This window comes from Sinohyriopsis cumingii, chromosome 15 (assembly GCF_028554795.1).
Source record: "Sinohyriopsis cumingii isolate HCF-2022 chromosome 15, ASM2855479v2, whole genome shotgun sequence".
Lineage (NCBI taxonomy): Eukaryota > Metazoa > Mollusca > Bivalvia > Unionida > Unionidae > Sinohyriopsis > Sinohyriopsis cumingii.
This window is the reverse complement of record NC_142975.1, coordinates 141739741-141758473: the sequence shown is the minus strand read 5'-3', so window position 1 is coordinate 141758473 and position 18733 is coordinate 141739741. Positions and strand designations below refer to the sequence as shown.

Genomic DNA, 18733 nt, shown 5'->3' with positions numbered 1-18733 from the left:
AACATTTATTTTCCAGGCTGTCACCACATCATTTTTCGCCTTAATAAATCATAGATCATAATTATCTGAAAACATTTCTAACCCAGATTTACGGCTGACCTAACACGAGCATCGGCATTATTTAGTTCCTATATTATCAATATTTTTCCAACACGCAATGAATGTAAAAAGAGTATCTAGATAAAGAAAGATAAATAAAAGATCCATGTACTATTCTGTTAATAGAGAGAGAGAGAGAGAGAGAGAGAGAGAGAGAGAGAGAGAGAGAGAGAGAGAGGGGGGGGGGGAGAGAGAACTGGGATGCTTATAATCACATTTCTAATCTCGAAAACAATAAAATAATTCATCTGTAAAATTATGTAGATACCCCTTTTGAAAGATCTACAATTCCATATCTTGAAATTCTAATGGTTTCACCCATTTTAAACATTGGCGTTCAACATGCACAAGTTATTAGGTAACCAAATAAAGTAAACAAGAATTTATATCTATTTTTTCTGCATACTGCAACGACAGTCAATAGATGTATGATAAGGGGTACTATATCCATACTTAAGTTTAGACAATACGTCAACCAATTTAATTGTTTCATTGTTATTGAAATATTACCACATTCTGGTTTTCAGTGTTCTTTTCAACCTTTCTACTGCAGAGTATGTAGAACAATATTTAATGAATTATTTTCCAAGCAATTGTTTAATGTTTCTGGTATAAAATTGTTAAAATTGTTTTGCTTCATTAAACTTGTTCTCCCTCTCTGAAGAAGGTTTGACATAGATCATAGAGTTCGTCACCTCGTTTAGACTTCACACTTTTTTAGTCCATGTATTTTTGGGGAACTCTATCTGTGTGCAGTTTTGATTAAATCATGTTGGAATTACGTTTGGAGAATTATTACTATAAGATAAGACAATATTACATGTAAATAAGAAAAGACTGAAAGAAAAATATTCTTGCAAATAGACAATATGTTCCCCTGTAAATATTTAGGGGAAAATAACAGTAGTATAATAGATTACCATGCTAAATTTTACCTAAAAGTGAAAAAAGAACATTAAATATTCTTTCAAATAGAAAAGAATTTTTTTAGAATGATTTTAAAAATGATAGCATTTGCAAACATTCTTTGAGATTCATTTAATAGGGCTTAAATGAATACAGATTTTACGAAAGTAATAGTATTTGTTTCAATTTTGTGATGAAATAGAATTCTATTTAAAACGTATAATCGACAGAAGGAAGAGATAATTTGTTCACATCGATTTCTCTTCAACATTTTGACAATTGATACCGCCTGAAAAAGGACAACGGTCATTGAGGAGAAACTACCAGAACGGAATCTTTAAACATCGCCGATATAAAAAGTACAACTGATAAGCTTTTTAAAATGGTGCACATACGATTTGGACAGGCAATAAGTGCAACTATAAGATGAATGTTTAGTAACATAGATTACTTTACGCGAATGTAGATAGATACCTTCTTATTAAAGTAATTTACATAATTACCAGAATGGGAAAAGGAAAAAGAAACCAGCATAACAAGCTATATTAACAATCAAAATAATGATAATGATGGGTCTTTTATGCGACTGAATAAATTGTATCGCATTCTAGAGATCGCCAATATAGACCATCATTATATAACCGTTACAAGTGTAAATATTGGTTTCATAAATGTCCCAAATTTTTAAAGAACCTGATAATTTTGGAAACGAATTCAATAAGCAAAGTGATCAAACTGCATAAATCCGGCTAGAATTACAGAAAGAAAAAGAGACTCCCATGTCGACGTGTTCATTTTATTTGACGGTAGATATGGAAATCGTTATTATGGGATTAATGATTTATACAGGGTGATATAATCTCTATTATACAGACACACGTCTGAAAAGTAGTTCTGTAAAACGTGCTTCAAATATTGTAACAAATAATTAGTATTAAACGAACAAGGTACTTTATATAGTCGGGTGAATTATTTCGTCGTCATCATGCTTGAATAAGACAATGTTTGCTAAACAGTTATTCATTTCTTTTTTATATCAGTCTTTGGGAATCTATGATCAGAGTTTGTAGTTGTGTTCAGATATAATTTGAGAATAATTATTTATTTAACTATTCATTGGAATTACAAAGTAATCATTGACCTTTTGAACTAAAAAAACTACTTTGGAATTATTGATGACTCATTCAAAGACATTCGGGATTATATCATTGTGATAAATCAAGACATTCAAGGAATTCATTCGGAACATTCAATGCTTTTGAACTGTAATGGAACATTTATAATTATGTGGAATTTATTTCACAATACTGTGTTTCTTCAATTGTCACTTTGTAACTTAGAGAAATAACTTGTTTGCTGAATTGTACTCAAATAGTTGGTTTCACTTCCTTTCTGTTACATAGCTTGAGACCATAGGGTCGTAAAAGTATCATTGTTTAAACGTTCCTTTTGTAATTTATTGTGATTTCGAAAGTATTATCAAACTAGTAAAGAGTTGTAAATAGCAGTCACTCTACTAATATACCAGACCATACAACGCCTCTGAAACGCTTTTTACGTTAACATATTAAAACATTTTAATTCTACAAATGCATGCTATAAGTGTGAAGAGGAAATTAAAGATACAGAAGACAAATTAATCCTTAAAATCCTTAGTTCTTAAAATGGTGGTATAGATGTCCTGCACATAATGAATGTGTTTTGAATTATACGCATCCTTAATACATTCCACTTTTTATTCGCAATTGGTTTATGATTCCTGTCTAATTATTGATGCATTAGTGATAAATGCGTACAAATAATACCAGATAACATATTTCATACAGAAATTTTTTTGTACGTGGTATGTTTCAATACATGGAGAATCTTTTATTCATAAGCACAAATAAATCAGCAGATAGCTGCAGATTTAGGGGATATTCGTTATATTAGAAAAAAAAAAAAAAAACAAATAAAACAACAAACAAACGATAATGTGTTTCCCGTGACAATTAAACATTTGAAAGAATTCGAAACAATTCTGTAAGGATGAACATTTACCGATATGAGTATATTGGTGACCTTTTAGGTTCAAGCAAACCAAATTACCACAAATATGAAATTTCATTGCAGTCTCAGGGGTGAATGAATACAAGATGATGACTACCCATGTAAGAGAGATGTACAGGAACATTTTAAGATAAAATCTCCTGCTAATCTTCAAGACCATTCCGTTCAAAGGATACTTTACTGTTGTGTTGATAGAATTTAGAAATTTATTTCCACGCAAAATTATAAACCAGATTCATCTCATTGCTGCTATGCACCAGGATTGACTGATGGTGTTTCTTCAGCGTTAACAGTGGTTGAATAAGAGTTAGTTACTGATTGTGATTTTTTAAAATGATAATTGAGACTGGTGCAAGAGGAGGAATTAATATGAAACCGCATACAAAATACAGCATGGCAATCTGATGCATTTTTTTAAAAACCTGAATACTAAGATATATTGTCGGACAATATATAAAATGTTCAGCTGTCAAAATGCCTTCCCCCCTGAAAATATTAAGTGACGATTTAATGCTATGATGATAATAGTGTTATTTTAGAAGCAGATTTAAAAATACTTTGCTTGTTTAGTCAATGTTTAAATAACCAGGAAATTAATGCATTGAGATCATGCCAGTGTGAATAGGACTGCTTTATCTGCGCATGGCGACATGAGGGAATTAGTGGATCAAGAAAGCAAAAAATCGTTGTCCTATGGTCAGTGCAAATGTCACTCTTGAATTGTTTAATCATATGCGTCTTTATTTAATAACTTGAGGCCTTCTTGCCACAACACTAAATGGTAAATGATAACAACAAACGAAAGCCACGAGAAAATTCATTGTGTTTTTGTAAAATTACACTAAAACTGGTGTTTCAAAATGTATACCACTAAATGCTAGTTTGTTAGATTAGTTGTTTTCTTCTTTGCATCGTCTGAATAACCCCTTTTGGTAAAGTTCTAGTTATTAAAAATTTGGCATTATCAGAACTTACTTACCTTCCAATGAATTTACAAAATCAACCCATAGTGTGCTCAAAGAACGACTATCTTTTTTATAAGTTTGTTTTGAATGTGGCAAAAGACAAAATTAACAGAAAAGTAATTACTAAAAATGATCACGAGGGTGGCCTGAAAATGGCTGATGCCAACACATTTGTGGAATCAATTATTCTGTATCTGAAGAATGGTTGCTCATGAACCCAGATGTGAAAACATATCTTCTTTTATTCCAACCATAGAAAAGAATTGTCCTGTTTGGAATAATTTTTTTTTTTAAAGTGTACTAAATGCTTGATTGGGTTTTGGATAAGTATATTTTCAGCATACATAAAATTGTATAATAAGTTTACTTTTGAAAACATAGAACAACTCCTTGAAATACAAATGTGGATGAATCATAATATTGCTGGAAATTCTTCTGTAATGTACAAAAACTGGATTGAAAAAGGAATCTTCTGTATCAATGACTTGGTAAATGAAGATGGTTCATGGATAAATATAGACAAATAAAAACTGGATTGAAAAAGGAATCTTATATTAATGACTTGGTAAATGAAGATGGTTCATGGATAAATATAGACAAATTTTGTAATAAATTTGGATTCCATGTAAATTTCCTAGAATTCCATGGGATACTGAATGCCATAAAATCTACAGAAGTAAATTTGATGAAACTAAATTCTAATACACAGTATCCATGTATTCACCCATCTGTCTTACTTATAATAATGGATGAAAAGGGCTGACAAAGGTTTACAAAACTCATCTGTAATAATCACAAGCCAGCCTTAATTGCAAAATGGAAGAGAGAATTTGACAACTTAAATTAGAATGAATGGGGAAAAAACTTTTATCCTCACCTCACATGACAGACAGAAGTCCTAGACTTAAATCGCTTCAATCTAAATTCTGCACAGAATTTTGGCAACAAATGATTTTGTTTAAATTGGAAAAATTTGATCTCTCTCTCTCTCTGCAAAAACTCTGTAGAAGTTATATCACATCTTCTATGGAAGAGTCCAAAAACAGAATCAATTTAGACTAGGTTCATAAAGTAGACAAAGAGTGAGTGTGGTTATCTCTATAACGAATATGTGAAAAAGAGATTTTCTGCTTGGCATAACAGATGAAAAAAATCTGATGATGTCATTAACTTATTCATGCTATAGTTTAATTTATTTATTTATAATTGTAGATTTAATAATGAATTAATAAATATGACTCATTTTAAGAGAGAACTGAAATTTCATTTACTGTCCAGAAAATATATTTTGCACACACAAACTGCACATGGGGAAAGTTTGATACAAAATGGTGTGTATGTATGTATGGATGTATGTATGTTAGCACGCACAGGTGACAAAATCATATAAAGGCAGAAATGCAAAAATATTATATGTAATATATGCATGTCAAATCTCTCTCCCTCTCTCTCTCTCTCTCTTTCTCTCTCTCTCTCTCAAAATCTCTAACAGTTTATACTAGGTCGATAAATCAGCCCTTCACCCGTGATGATATATTACATCGTCCATCAACATAGATTTGTGGGTTGATTAATCTGCCAAAGTTTATACCAGCTATAGTTTAATCTGGTAATTTTGGATCCACTACTATGATAATCTCCTGTTTATGTTTCTTCATGAAATATAAACGGTGAACCCAAGGCCGCCGGCTTTGGCAATGTGCTGTGTAAGTAGTAATAAAAAATATAATCATTAATCATTTATTTTTTTGCGTTGTTTACCTGTGCTCTTTATAGTCCCAATAAAGAGATAATTTTAGCTTCATTCGCATTAATGACGTTGTAGAACAGAGAAATTTCACTTCATCGCAAAGTCGTATTTATTCTGACGAATATTTATCCCCAGTAAATTCTTTTTACCCGGATAAATAACAAGCTGTCACTATCAAATGGTGGGATCATTCGTTTCAGCTGTCCATATCATGATTTGCACTAGGCTGAGAGTATACAAACTTCCGGCCATGGCTTCCAGAGAGTTTACGTTGGAGGCCGTGAGAGAGTTTATCGTAAATAGTGGCGGCAGAGTGACAAACCATGATCTTGTTACAAAATTTAAGAACTATCTTAACGATCCACAAGACAAAGGTTTATAAACATGTCCAGTTATATGAGAGGGACTATTCATGTGCCAACTTTCTCCTAACAGTCACGTATTTTCGTGTTAACCCAAAAAATTAAAATGCTAGATTTTCTTTCGTGAAGCATAATTCATTTTCTTGTCATGGATAGACTTAAATGTTTCATATGTATATGTAGCCAACATATATATATATATATATATATATATATATATATATATATATATATATATATATATATATATATATATATATATATATATATATATATGTCTTTATCAATAGAACATCTGCACCAGTAACCTATGGAACAAGTTCAGTGCTCAAAGAACATTTTTTTTTTTTTTTTTTACGGTGTTACACAGGCCCAGGGTTGGTGACTTAAGAAATGCACAAGCCCTGATTGAAATTCCACGAGCCCGGACTCCAATTTCCATATGTCCAATATTTTTCATTTTTTACCATTATTTGTCACACAATGTTGCAATTGCTACAATTCAAATATAAATTCAATCGGGTTCTAATAGGGGGTTTGAAGGTAATGCAAGTGTCATTAGTGTTCATCGCTACACTCACTAGAGACTGGATTGTCCTGGTGTTCAGACTTCTCTGCTGGATGCTCTGAGTGAATCCTGGTCAAAATGAAGTTGGCATATGTCAGTATGTTTGCAGTGTGTACAAAGAATTAATGCCCCCTCCTATTTTTTAAATAAAATTTTTGCTGGTGTGCTTCTTAAAGTAAAACTTAGTTTTGTTGGGCTTTGCTGATAGCTAATTGCTACCTACATTGGCTTCAAGCATGAGTCACTCTTGAACACTATTCTAACAATTTAAATGCATTTTTATATGTGCAGCAAAATCCAACTTCACAAAGGATTTTAATAACATTCTTGTTCACAGCAATGATAGGCAGCTGCCTCGCTTGGCGTTCAGCATTAAGAGGTTAGTGTTAGGACTGGTCGGCCTGGTGTCAGGATAATATGACTGGGTGGGACATCATGCTACATGTCTGCGGCATGATGCCCCAGTGCTAAACATCACTATAAACTGCCACATTGCAGACATCGTAGCGATATGACTGAAAAACTGTTAAAGCTACGTTAAAAATCAAAATCACAAATCACAAATCACAGCAATGATAGGCAATAGCATTTGTTCTCCACATGCATGTTGCATCTATTTGATTTACCTATTTTTGAGTTGTTCCACCTCCTGATTGTACCTGTGCAAAGTAGCAAAATGGGCTTGCAAACTGCAGTCTTCAGAAACATCGCATTTTGCTGTTGTCAGCCAATTAAGTAACATGTGAAATGGTGGTTTATACCAGACTTCATTGCCTTTTAATTGCTGTTATTTAAACTGCCCACAAGTTAGTTTTGCATCATCCCCAATTAAGGGGCTCCGAGAGGCCGAGTGGTCTAAAGTGCTGTCCATTATGGATCACTGCCATTTCACCTCTGTCTGCGTGGGTTCAAGTCTCGAATTCGGCCAATGTGGGTATGTGAGAAAGCTTGCCAGTAGTTTCTTGTGGGTTGGTGGGTCTTTTTTCAGGGTTTTCCCGGGTTCTTCCTCCACCATTAATACTGGCTGCCATGTATAGCCTATCGTGTGCTGAAAAATGGCGTTAAACACTACAACAACAACATCCCCAATCATGACTGTTTACTTTTTATATATGCTACATGTAACAGGCATATACTAAAAGTGGTGTATTTTTCTGTTTTTGAAGATTGCTGAAAATTGTATTTTCTTGAAACACGACCATGCCAGGGGGTTTGGGAGTGCAAAAAATAATGTTTTTAGCATGACACGCCATGTTATAATTTGATTAAAATCAGGTCTCCACTTCACGCAGGGCAGTGGTGATAAGAGTATAGCTTTAATATTCACACCATTTTGAAAGAATCCAAAATTTTTTTTGCAGAGAGTATATGCTTGTTTTGATATTTTTATTATGGCCTTTCAGTTAGAGACCTGTATTAACATGTGCAACAAGTTTCCTTACTGAGTTTGTGTGTGGTTTCCATTATTGTTTATTTAATAAGAATCTGTCTATGATAAATTTACATAATACCTTTATATGTAAAATATTGTACACATTCTCAAATTATTTACGAAAAAAGTTTTAATCAGTTAAAGTCTGATTTTTTTTTCAAATGTTTTACATTTATCATTTGTTTTAGTTTAAAACATTTTATGTTATATACTTTCAGTTCTAAACAGGGAGAAGTTCAAAGATTTTGTTAACACTCTTGCAACAATAAAGTTAGATGAGGTAAGTAGTGTTGTAATGACTAATCCAAATAACTCATGATTTCGAAAAGTCAAGCGACTTCTTTCAACTGTTTGTAAATATGTTTTCATGAAATCTTCCAGAAAAAGTCAAATATATGAAAACCACAACCTGTTTTGAGAGACCACCTGTCTTGAAATTCCAGGTTCTCCATGCACAGATTTATTTTATGACCTACCATGAGAGACCATTATATTTTGGCAGCAGGGGTGGTCTTTCAAGACAGGTTCTGCAGTAACAGCTTTCATTTAAGATGACTTACCATTGTTTAGCACAACTTTAACACCAACAACATGGCAGACAATAAAATGTGTTGGTAAACTGTTTGAATTTACATGATGCAAGCTATTACTCTATCAATGGCCACGAAAGAAAATTGATTTCCTGACATTGTTGATTATTATGCATCAAATTAGTATTTTCCTTCAGCATGTATCACCTATGGTTATGTTGCTTTTTCATGTATGGTTATGAAACCTGATATTACATTGACATTGAAGAGGTCTATTTATCACTGGTAAACATAGGTCACATTGACTCATTTTTAAAGCACCTTTCCAATTTTACACTTTTGGGTTATGCATTGTAACTTCTGTGGATTTCATAGCTTGCATAGACATGCAGTTTGGGCATACAGATGTATAGATAGATGTAAAATTCATTCAGACCTACATTAAATTTGAGCAATCTTAGATTCTGAAGAAATTCTTGGCAATATGAACATCTATTTTGTTAGTTATTAGCCCTGCTGTTAGTTATTAGCCATGCTGTTATTAGCCTTGCTGGTGATACAACAGGATAGCTTGTAGGATGGCCGGTTTTTCTGACTTATGTCGTTTAACACAACACAAGTTATCTACTTCTCCTAAAGTACTTGGCGAATTGCCAGGAAACTGCACACACATTCATCCCAAGGTCTGATTGGTCCTCAATGAAAATGGTGCTACTCAGACATCCAATATGTCTGATCCAGAAGCCATTTTGAAAATATTTGTCATCTCTCCTTTTCCTGAATGGATGGTCATATCAACTTGGGGTTTTCAGTTAAAGGCTTTTGATGTCTAGTTTATCATAAATGATATTGAAGTGATCTAATGTCCAGTATGGCTTCTAAGGAAACGTCAAAAGTCACATGGGGTATTCAGCTCTTTTCACCAGAAAACCTCTTTAGGACACAGGGTACTAATGATATGGAAAAATGGTAACCAGCCTGGAAATGGATGAACATAAAATAGAGTATATATGGGTTAGGCTGACCAGGATTAGTTAATAATGTGAGTTATGTTTTAGGAAAAAGAATCTTTTGAGATCTTATCCTAGTTGTAAGTGAAATAAAATAGAGACTTTGTTTTATTGATGGAATTTCAGTCCTTTAACAGTCTTGAGTTTGGAATACTCATTACTAAAATTAGCACTTGACTTTTTGGTGCGGAATTGAAAGCACGTGTCTCAAACACATGCAGGTCCAGAAAATGATGCGGCTCATATCCTTTCCTCAGCACAGAAGCTGACATTCAGGTTTCATCTATGCTGATAAATATAGGGTTGATCATAAGCACTGAAAAATATTTAGTTATTGAATTTGGATGTCATGGTGTTTGTATAGGTTTACTATGGGAACTGATTTAGTGCCATGAGTCCTATATTATGTCCAATTGTTCCTAAATGAAAATAGTTCCAGTCTGACATCCAGTATGACTTCCATGGCAACCAGCTTGAAAATATTGTTATTGCTACTTATTATGAATGGAAATAGATATCAGCATGGGGGGTTTTCACTAGAAAATTTCTAATGATGTCTTGTTGGACCTAAATAAAAATGGTTACCAACTTGAACATCCAAACTGGCCACCATGGTGGTCATCTTAAACTTCTTGTTAACACCACTCCACTTGAATAGATGGTCATTTCAAAGTTGGGTTTTCACAAAAAGACTTTTTATAATATCTCCTTAGTCCTAAATGAAATTCTTGCTGTCTGCACATCAGTATTGCCATCACAATGGCCATCTTTAAAATCTGGGTAACACTACTCCACCTGAATGGATGGTCTTATCAACATTAGATGTTTAGCTCTTTTTGTCATAGACCATAGGAACCCATAGGATTGTATATCCGTCTGTCTGTTGGCACAAGTTTGTTATTGCAACTTCTCCTAACCTGCTTGCAGGATTGCCTTGAATCATGACAAATGCAGAGTCATCCCATGGTTTTGTTGGTCCTGAATGCAGAGTCATCCCATGGTTTTGTTGGTCCTGAATGTAGAGTCGTCCCATGGTTTTGTTGGTCCTGAATGCAGTCATCCCATGGTTTTGTTGGTCCTGAATGCAGAGTCATCCCATGGTTTTGTTGGTACTGAATGCAGAGTCATCCCATGGTTTTGTTGGTCCTGAATGCAGTCATCCCATGGTTTTGTTGGTCCAGAATGCAGAGTCATCCCATGGTTTTGTTGGTCCTGAATGCAGAGTCATCCCATGGTTTTGTTGGTCCTGAATGCAAAGTCATCCCATGGTTTTGTTGGTCCTGAATGCAGTCATCCCATGGTTTTGTTGGTTCTGAATGCAGAGTCATCCCATGGTTTTGTTGGTCCTGAATGATAGTGCAGATTGGATATCCGTTATAGTCAGCACAGCAAAGATATTGAAAAACCTCCAGATTGGATGGTAATATCAGCATGGGGTTTTACTTACAGTTGTTGTTGTGGGTTTAACACCATTTTTTAGCACATAATAAGCTATACATGGTGGCCATTATAACTGATGGAGGAAGAACCTGGGAAAAAACCCCAGTAAGAATCACTAACCTGTGGGAAGCTACTGGCAAGCTTTCTCATATGCCCACAATAGTCGACCCTGAGTATCAAATCAACACAGACCATGGTGAGATGGCATTGATTGATAAAGATGAGTATTTTACTCAGCCACCTGGGGCCTCTTTCACTAGAAGACTTCTTATGACGTCCAGTTGGTCTTTAAATGATATTATCCAAAAAACCAGCATAGTGGCCATCATGAAAATATTTTTGTTATTACTATTCTTCCTACATTACTGGTCATATCAAATTGGGCTTTTCACTAACAACTTCTTATGATGTTTAGTTTATCTTAAATGAAATGTCACCAATTTGTGGTCAGATATGGCCACCATGGCAGCCATCTTGAAAATCTTGTCATTGTCACTATTTCTGAATGGTTGGTCATATCAAAATCGAATTTTCACCAACAGACTTCTTATGAAGTCTCCCTGGTCTTAAATCAAAATTGTGCCAGTTTTACGTCCAGTATTCTCCAAGTTGGTCTTATATGAAAATAATGAAATAGCTGCCATGTTCAAAATCTTATTGTCAGCCAATGTGGGTATGTGAGAAAGCTTGCCAGTAGCTTCTCGTGGGTTGGTGGTTCTTTCTGGGGTTTTCCCGGGTTCTTCCTCCACCATTAATACTGGCCGCCATGCATAGCCTATCGTGTGCTGAGAAATGGCATTAAACCCCACAACAACAACAACAATAACAACAACAAAATCTTATTGATACTCCTGAATGGAAAGTCACCTCTTGAAAATATTGTTATCTGTGCTTCTCCCAAGTTGAACACATAATGTTCATGAGGTTTTCCTCAAGACTTCTTATGATACGTAGTTGGACCTAAATGAAATTGGTGACAGTCATACATCCAATACAGCTGCCACAATGACTGTCTTAAAAAATGGATAATCATTTTTATATTGGGTTTCACCAGAACACTTCTAATGATGTCTTTGTGCTAAATGAAAATGATGTCAAGATGACGTTCAGTATGTAATTTGTAGATTTTACTTGTTGCTGAAGAATATCAGAGAATTCATTTCAACACTCAACAGCCAAAAGGAAGAACGGTTTTCTCATCAATTCCTGTAAATTCTTTTTGCCCATTCTGTCATGAAGAGTCTTAAGTTGATGTCTGATTAGGCCAAAATGAAAATGGTGCCAATCTGACACAATGGCAGCCATCTTGAAAATCTTCATGGCATTACTTATTTGTAAATGTAAAGTTTTATCAACTTCTTATGGTGTTTAGATTGTCCTGAATGAGGGGATGCCAATTTTACATCTAAGATGGCCACCATGGTTGACATATTGAAGGTCTTGATATTGCTACACTTCCAGAATTGGGGCCCCGAGTGGTCTAAAACGCTCTCCATTACGGATCACTACCATCTCACCTCTGTCTGCATGGGTTCGAGTCTCAGATTCAGCCAGTGTGGGTATGTGAGAAAGCTTGCCAGTAGCTTCTCGTGGGTCGGTGGTTCTTTCTGGGGTTTTCCCGGGTTCTTCCTCCACCATTAATACTGGCCGCCATTTATAGCCTATCATGTGCTGAAAAATGGCATTAAACCCCACAAGAACAACAACAACAACACTTCCAGAATTGATTGTCATATTGACATAGTGTTTTCACCAAAAGAGTTCTTGTGATATCTAGCTGGTCCATAAATATGAAAATATAAATGAAAATGGTGCCCCACAAACATCCAGCATTGCAGGTACAATGAACACATTGAAAATCTTGTCAGTAATTCTCCAGAATGGATGGTCATATTGGCATGGAGTTTTCACCAAATTTCTTCTTATGGTGTGTAGTTTGACTTAAATGAAAATTGTTCTGATTCTACAACCACTGCCACAATGGCTGATTTGAAACTCTTAACACTAACAAAATATTTTTGGCTAAAATGTTTATCAGGATATGTTGTAAAAGCCTTTTCTTAATGTACTGACTTAAAAAGTAAATACAAAATTAACGATAGATATGAAAATCAATGAATAATCAGTTGAATAGAAGTTACTTAATATAAACCAGTCTTTTTCATGGACATACAGTGTGACCCCGCTATAGCTTGCTCTGTTATAACACATATAACATGATCGTGGTGAGGCTTCCGAAATTTAATTTATATGTATTTCTTTTGTACACGAAAGAAAAACTATTTCTGAAAAGAATGAAAAATAATGTGTAAAAAATGTATTATCATTTTGGGGAAGAGATTACATATGAATTTTAAAATAAGACAATTGTGGCATAGCTCCTGAAATTTCATATACATGTATTTTCCTCATACACAAACAGATATTTTTACCTTCTAAAAAGTATGAAAAATAACCTGTACAAAGTTTATTCAGGCATTGTGCTGGGTTTCACCATTGTTGCAGATTGTAATGTTTTTTCCTTATTGGCAACAAAATATACCATCTGGCTATTTTTGTGTGTGTGTGACATTGTTGGCAATTTAGACTTGTATCTTGGGTTTGGAGTGGAGAAAATTCAGAGGGACCATGAAAGGAAGCCACAGATTTGATATAAAATGCACTGGAATTTAGCTATTGTTATGTAAACAAATTCTTTATTCATATTGACAAACCATTTTAACAGTGCATTGTTATATCATAGTCCATTTATGCTGACATCTGGCCTGAGTACTATTGTAACCGACCAAGCTTTGAAGGTCGGAACAGTAACTGTTACAGTTGACCAAATGTTGACTAATTCCTTTTCAATGTACTCAGAAAAATAGTTTTGCTGAAAACTTCACAGATAACTGATCACCTTTGAAGCACAGGTTGTTCTTTGTAAATACTAAGCAAATGAAAAAAAGTCAGTCTCAATGTTCCACAATTATTTTATATTGTCACCACGATAAGAAACAGGCATTTGTTTGGTCTTCCAAAGCTGTCCTTTTGCAGTGACTTTAATAACACATGCATCCATCATCAAAGGAAGCAGATTACATTCTTCAGTAAGAACAAAGAACCTATCATCAAAGGAAGTCAGCACCAAATTTAAATAAAGCAGTTGAATCTGTTGGATTGTTGAATTTTCCAAAGTGACTGGAAAACGTTTATTGTGCTGTGAGAATTTCCTTTCTGCAGGAAAAAGTTTATGCTTTTGATTGCTATCAATGGTGGCTTAAACACAAGTTAAATTTCCACTCTTTTGAAACCATAGATAGTCAAGTTAATTGAAGATGGGTTATCTCACAAAGATGTTTGTTAAACTTTTTCATTTGTTCATGTTTTCATTTCCCTATGAATAGCCTCATCCCCTGGGTGGCCTCAGCAATTTAAGTACATGTAAATGTAGCATATAAACAACTATAGCCACATGCTAGTGGCAACAGTATCCTTTGAATTATTTAATGTCAGTCAGATATATATCAAACAAGGACTAACAATCTATATACATGTATGTATATTATTTGTGTTCTCTAATGAGATGTGATTGATACATGAATTTTATAAAGGTGGTCTATACTTGAAATTCATGATGTTTCATATGCAGTATTTAATGAAATATGGATTGGGCTACACGGATGTAAGTTGTCAATATACGAGTATATTTCAGAGAAATTTGTCTTCATTTAATCAAAAAAACATATTGTGCCTGCTTTTATTACCTCCACACTTCCCAGCCATTTTTTGGGTACATGCATCATTTTCTTCAGCTGTGTTATTTCTTGGTTATAACATAGTTCAGTCTGTAACACGGTCAGGTTCTTTGGACCCCAACCACCATGTTATAGCAGGGTCACGCTGTATTTTGCCTGAACGTGAGGAAAAGATAAATAAAATTAGCACATAGTCTGCAAGGGGGCAGATTTAAAACCACACAAGTTTGTCAAATGTTTAAATTTGTATTACGTTTTATCAAAGGGATTGGGTGTTGTCAGTCGTTTTCCATCTTCACTAACAAAAACAATTACATGTGGCCATAGCAGTTGTATTGCATTGGCAAGAAGTACAATATAAAAGATTTTGTTGGTTATCATCCCCATTCCCACATCTGGACTTTTCTTGTAGATGAGATTTTCCTTGCACAAGAAAAGTTTATTATTCTTTCTGTTTTGAAGATAACACCTTAATGTCTTCCAAGTTTAAAGTGAAACATGAAATTGGTAATAAGATGTTTTTAAAGCAAAAAATAGGGCTTTTTGTCCAAAGTGAGTCCTGCATCTGATCAAACGAAGCAGCCTTAAATGGCCTTGAAGGGTAATTAAAATCATTTTCAACTCACACATCTGTTTGAAACCATTTTTTTGGTCATGGATGAGAGTGGCATATAAGTAGATGCGAGTCTATGTTTGTCTGTAATCTTTATATTGGAAATACAACCAGTATGTCAACACATATAAAAGAGCACCACCTACAACTGACAGACCTTCTAAAGATAAAAAATCATCAGGTTCATATGTGTATCGCTAATGTATCATATTGTAGGCTGTGTATTTTGAATTGTATTGTTACAGCTATATTGTTTCACCCATAGTTGCAATGCACTCCCAGCCTATACATATTTGTTTGGGATTTTGTTATTTTAGATTCTTACCTATGGGAAATTATTTTGTATTATTTTTGGATTCTTTTAAATATATTCATTTTATATACTCAAACATGTCATAAGCCATTATCTGTAAGCAACAGAATATCTGCAGGGATCGTCCTGGGCTTCGCCAATGTCGCAAATTGCGATTTTTTTTCCTTATTGGCGACAAAAATATCCCATCTGGCGATTTTTTTGGCGACAGACTTTTTGGTTATTTAATTTGTACATACAATCATGGATTTGGACTGGATAAATTAAAAGGGAGAATGAAAGGAAGCCACAAACTTGACTAAGCAATGCATTGGAATCAATCTGTTACACAAACAATCCTTTGTTCGTATTGACAACCCCATCTTTACCATGCATTGTTACATCATAATCTGCTTATGCTGACATCTGGGCTGAGTACTGTATGCTGTGATACAGTCAGTCATGCTACCGAACTATACCTACAACTGACCGACTTCTGAAGATGCGAATAGAACAGATACAATTAATTGAATGGCTAATCCTTTTGTTGTTTTTTTTTTTGTTGTTGACATATACCAATACAGTAGTTTTGCTGAACCTTCATAGAAAACTTATAACCTTTGAAGTACCAACTACTGCGTATAAATACAAAGCAAATAGAAAAAATCTCAATCACAATTATATCTGTCGCCAGCGCAGCATTTTACTCATTGATCTTTTCTGTTTGCCATCAATCCATGTTACAGCTGCAGAGACTTAAACTCTGCAACAAGAAATAGCAAAAAAAAAACAGTTTTGCATAATTAATAATAATTATTTATTTCTCAAAATACAGGAGTGAAAGAATCCCTAAATTGGGTGTGAATTTATGCTTATATATACGGTCCAATATTGCCAGGTGTTGACTCATGTAAGACTCATGACTCATTCGTGGGAATGGAGATCCTATTTTGCTTGTCGAGAAAATTTATACAGCATTCAGTGATCATTCTTGGGATTTAGGAAGCAATTCACTACAAGCTTTGTGAAGCTAGCCATAAGGTGGGGGGGAGGGCTGCTGAGAGACTACTGGTGTCACCTGTCAGCACTGTAGACTGTGAACGTGGATTCAGTAAGATGAACCTCATAAAAACTGACATCAGAAATAAACTCTGCATCTCATCTCTCGAGAATTTAATGAGAATCAGCATGTACAGATATGAAAAATTCGACTTTAAAACTGTATTCAGCAAGTGGGCAGCCCTAAAATCGCGACTGATCTTCATGCAACACTTTGTAACCTTTTGTTAATGCTTGTTGTAATTAGAGTATTAACTAACTCATCTTTTGTAATTTTCATTGCCTGTTACATTAACAGACTAAATTAACACTTGAAAAAATGTACACTACTTGTTCTGGCGACACGTTTTGAAAATTGGTGACAAAATATTGAGGTTGGCGATTTTTTTGGTGACAGCTTTTTATAAGCCAGGACTATCACTGATCTGGGATGTTCTTTTGGGTGGACACTGGACACAAATAAATTTGACCAAAGTGTTGGTAAAAGAGATGTCAGGCACTCAGTGGGTGTGCATTGTACACAAATAAATATAACTACATTTTTGGTAAGATAGAAGTCAGATTTACTAAGCTACACCTATTTTAATTATTTATGCCTGTGCCTAATATTTCCCAATTGTTGTTTTTCAGAAAGGAGAAAAGCTACTTGTATTGAAAAAGAAGTACAGAGACAGAGTTAGTGATAAGAATTCTAACTTGGACATAAAAGCTGATTCCATTCGAGCATGGTCAGAGCCACCAAGGAATGGTAGATTATTTGATAGCACTGACTCATTAGACAGAGGGATGTCATCGAGAGTACACAGTGAAGGGAACATGTCTGACAGAGAAGGGACCTCTGTTTCAAGGAACTCATCCTTTAATGATAGCCTTGGGTCTGAAATATCCTCCTCATCTTTTGTGAGTTTCATTTGTTGGTAAATGTGCCTTGATTTTTGGACTCTGTTTTCTGTTAATCAGAGATGTTCCTGGGTTTAATTTTTAAGTGCATATTTTTGTACTTTACACAAAATATGTGATATTATAATTCTCAAATTTTAAGAGATATACTAGTGGGGAAATATTTATGCAGGGCTTTGTTTATGACAACACTGGTATGTGGCTTACATTTTCAACTCACCTGGTTGAAAATCAAGTGAGCTTATAGTATGGCCTTTTGTCCATCATGTCTTTTCTGTGATCCATCCATCTGTCAAGTTACTTTTTTGTTGGCATTCAAGTGGCTTAGATTTGGGACAGAAGCTTAAAGTACCACGATCTTAATTGAGTTACAAGTGACATGCATATTAATGAGATGCTCTTGCTTCTTATTGGCTGAGCTTTTAAACACATTCCAGAGGCTATATTTCTTTCCAGATTTTGGTCAGATTTGGTATGTAAGCTTATTTGATCATGATCTCGGATGCATCCAGTAACGAACAACATCAATACATATTATTGAGGTGATTTTTCTTCAGTTTGGCTGAGCTTGTCAGCACTCAAGGAACCATATTTTTAAATTAGATTTTGGTAAAATTTGGTGCGTGAGCTTATGTGAACAAGATCTCAGCGGAGTTTAGTTATGAGCACATCCATGCTTATTGATAGGCGATCTTGTGTCATAGTTAACTGAGCTTGTCAGTACTCAGCGGGCAATATTTCTGATCAAATTTTTATAAGACTCACTGTGTAAACTTGTTTCATCAAGATCTTGGATGAGTTTGATTATATGAGTTAGATGAGTACATATAATGAATGTCTAGACTGAACAGCTTGTAGGCATCAAACCACAATCATTTGGTAATGAGTTACAATGCCGTATCCATTACGCCACTGCAGTTTCCTTGGTTGGAGATTCAGCAGCATACAAGTTATGATGCTGGAGTTGGGGCAAAAGGTGGTAAGGACAGCTTTAAGAATCCATATGGACTACATAGATTAA

At 34.5% G+C, this 18733-nt stretch overlaps 1 protein-coding gene across 1 annotated transcript in view; it reads left to right on the top strand.

Moving 5' to 3' along the window:
• Positions 1–5786: 5786 nt before the first annotated feature.
• Positions 5787–18733, top strand: part of LOC149782937 (ankyrin repeat domain-containing protein SOWAHC-like) — a 28466-nt gene continuing 15519 nt past the window's right edge. The window contains exons 1-3 of the mRNA XM_089935184.1: positions 5787–6143; positions 8350–8411; positions 17443–17712. Of these exons, the coding sequence (XP_089791310.1) occupies positions 5948–6143; positions 8350–8411; positions 17443–17712 (528 nt within the window). The 5' untranslated portion in view covers positions 5787–5947. The remainder of the gene's footprint in view (positions 6144–8349; positions 8412–17442; positions 17713–18733) is intronic.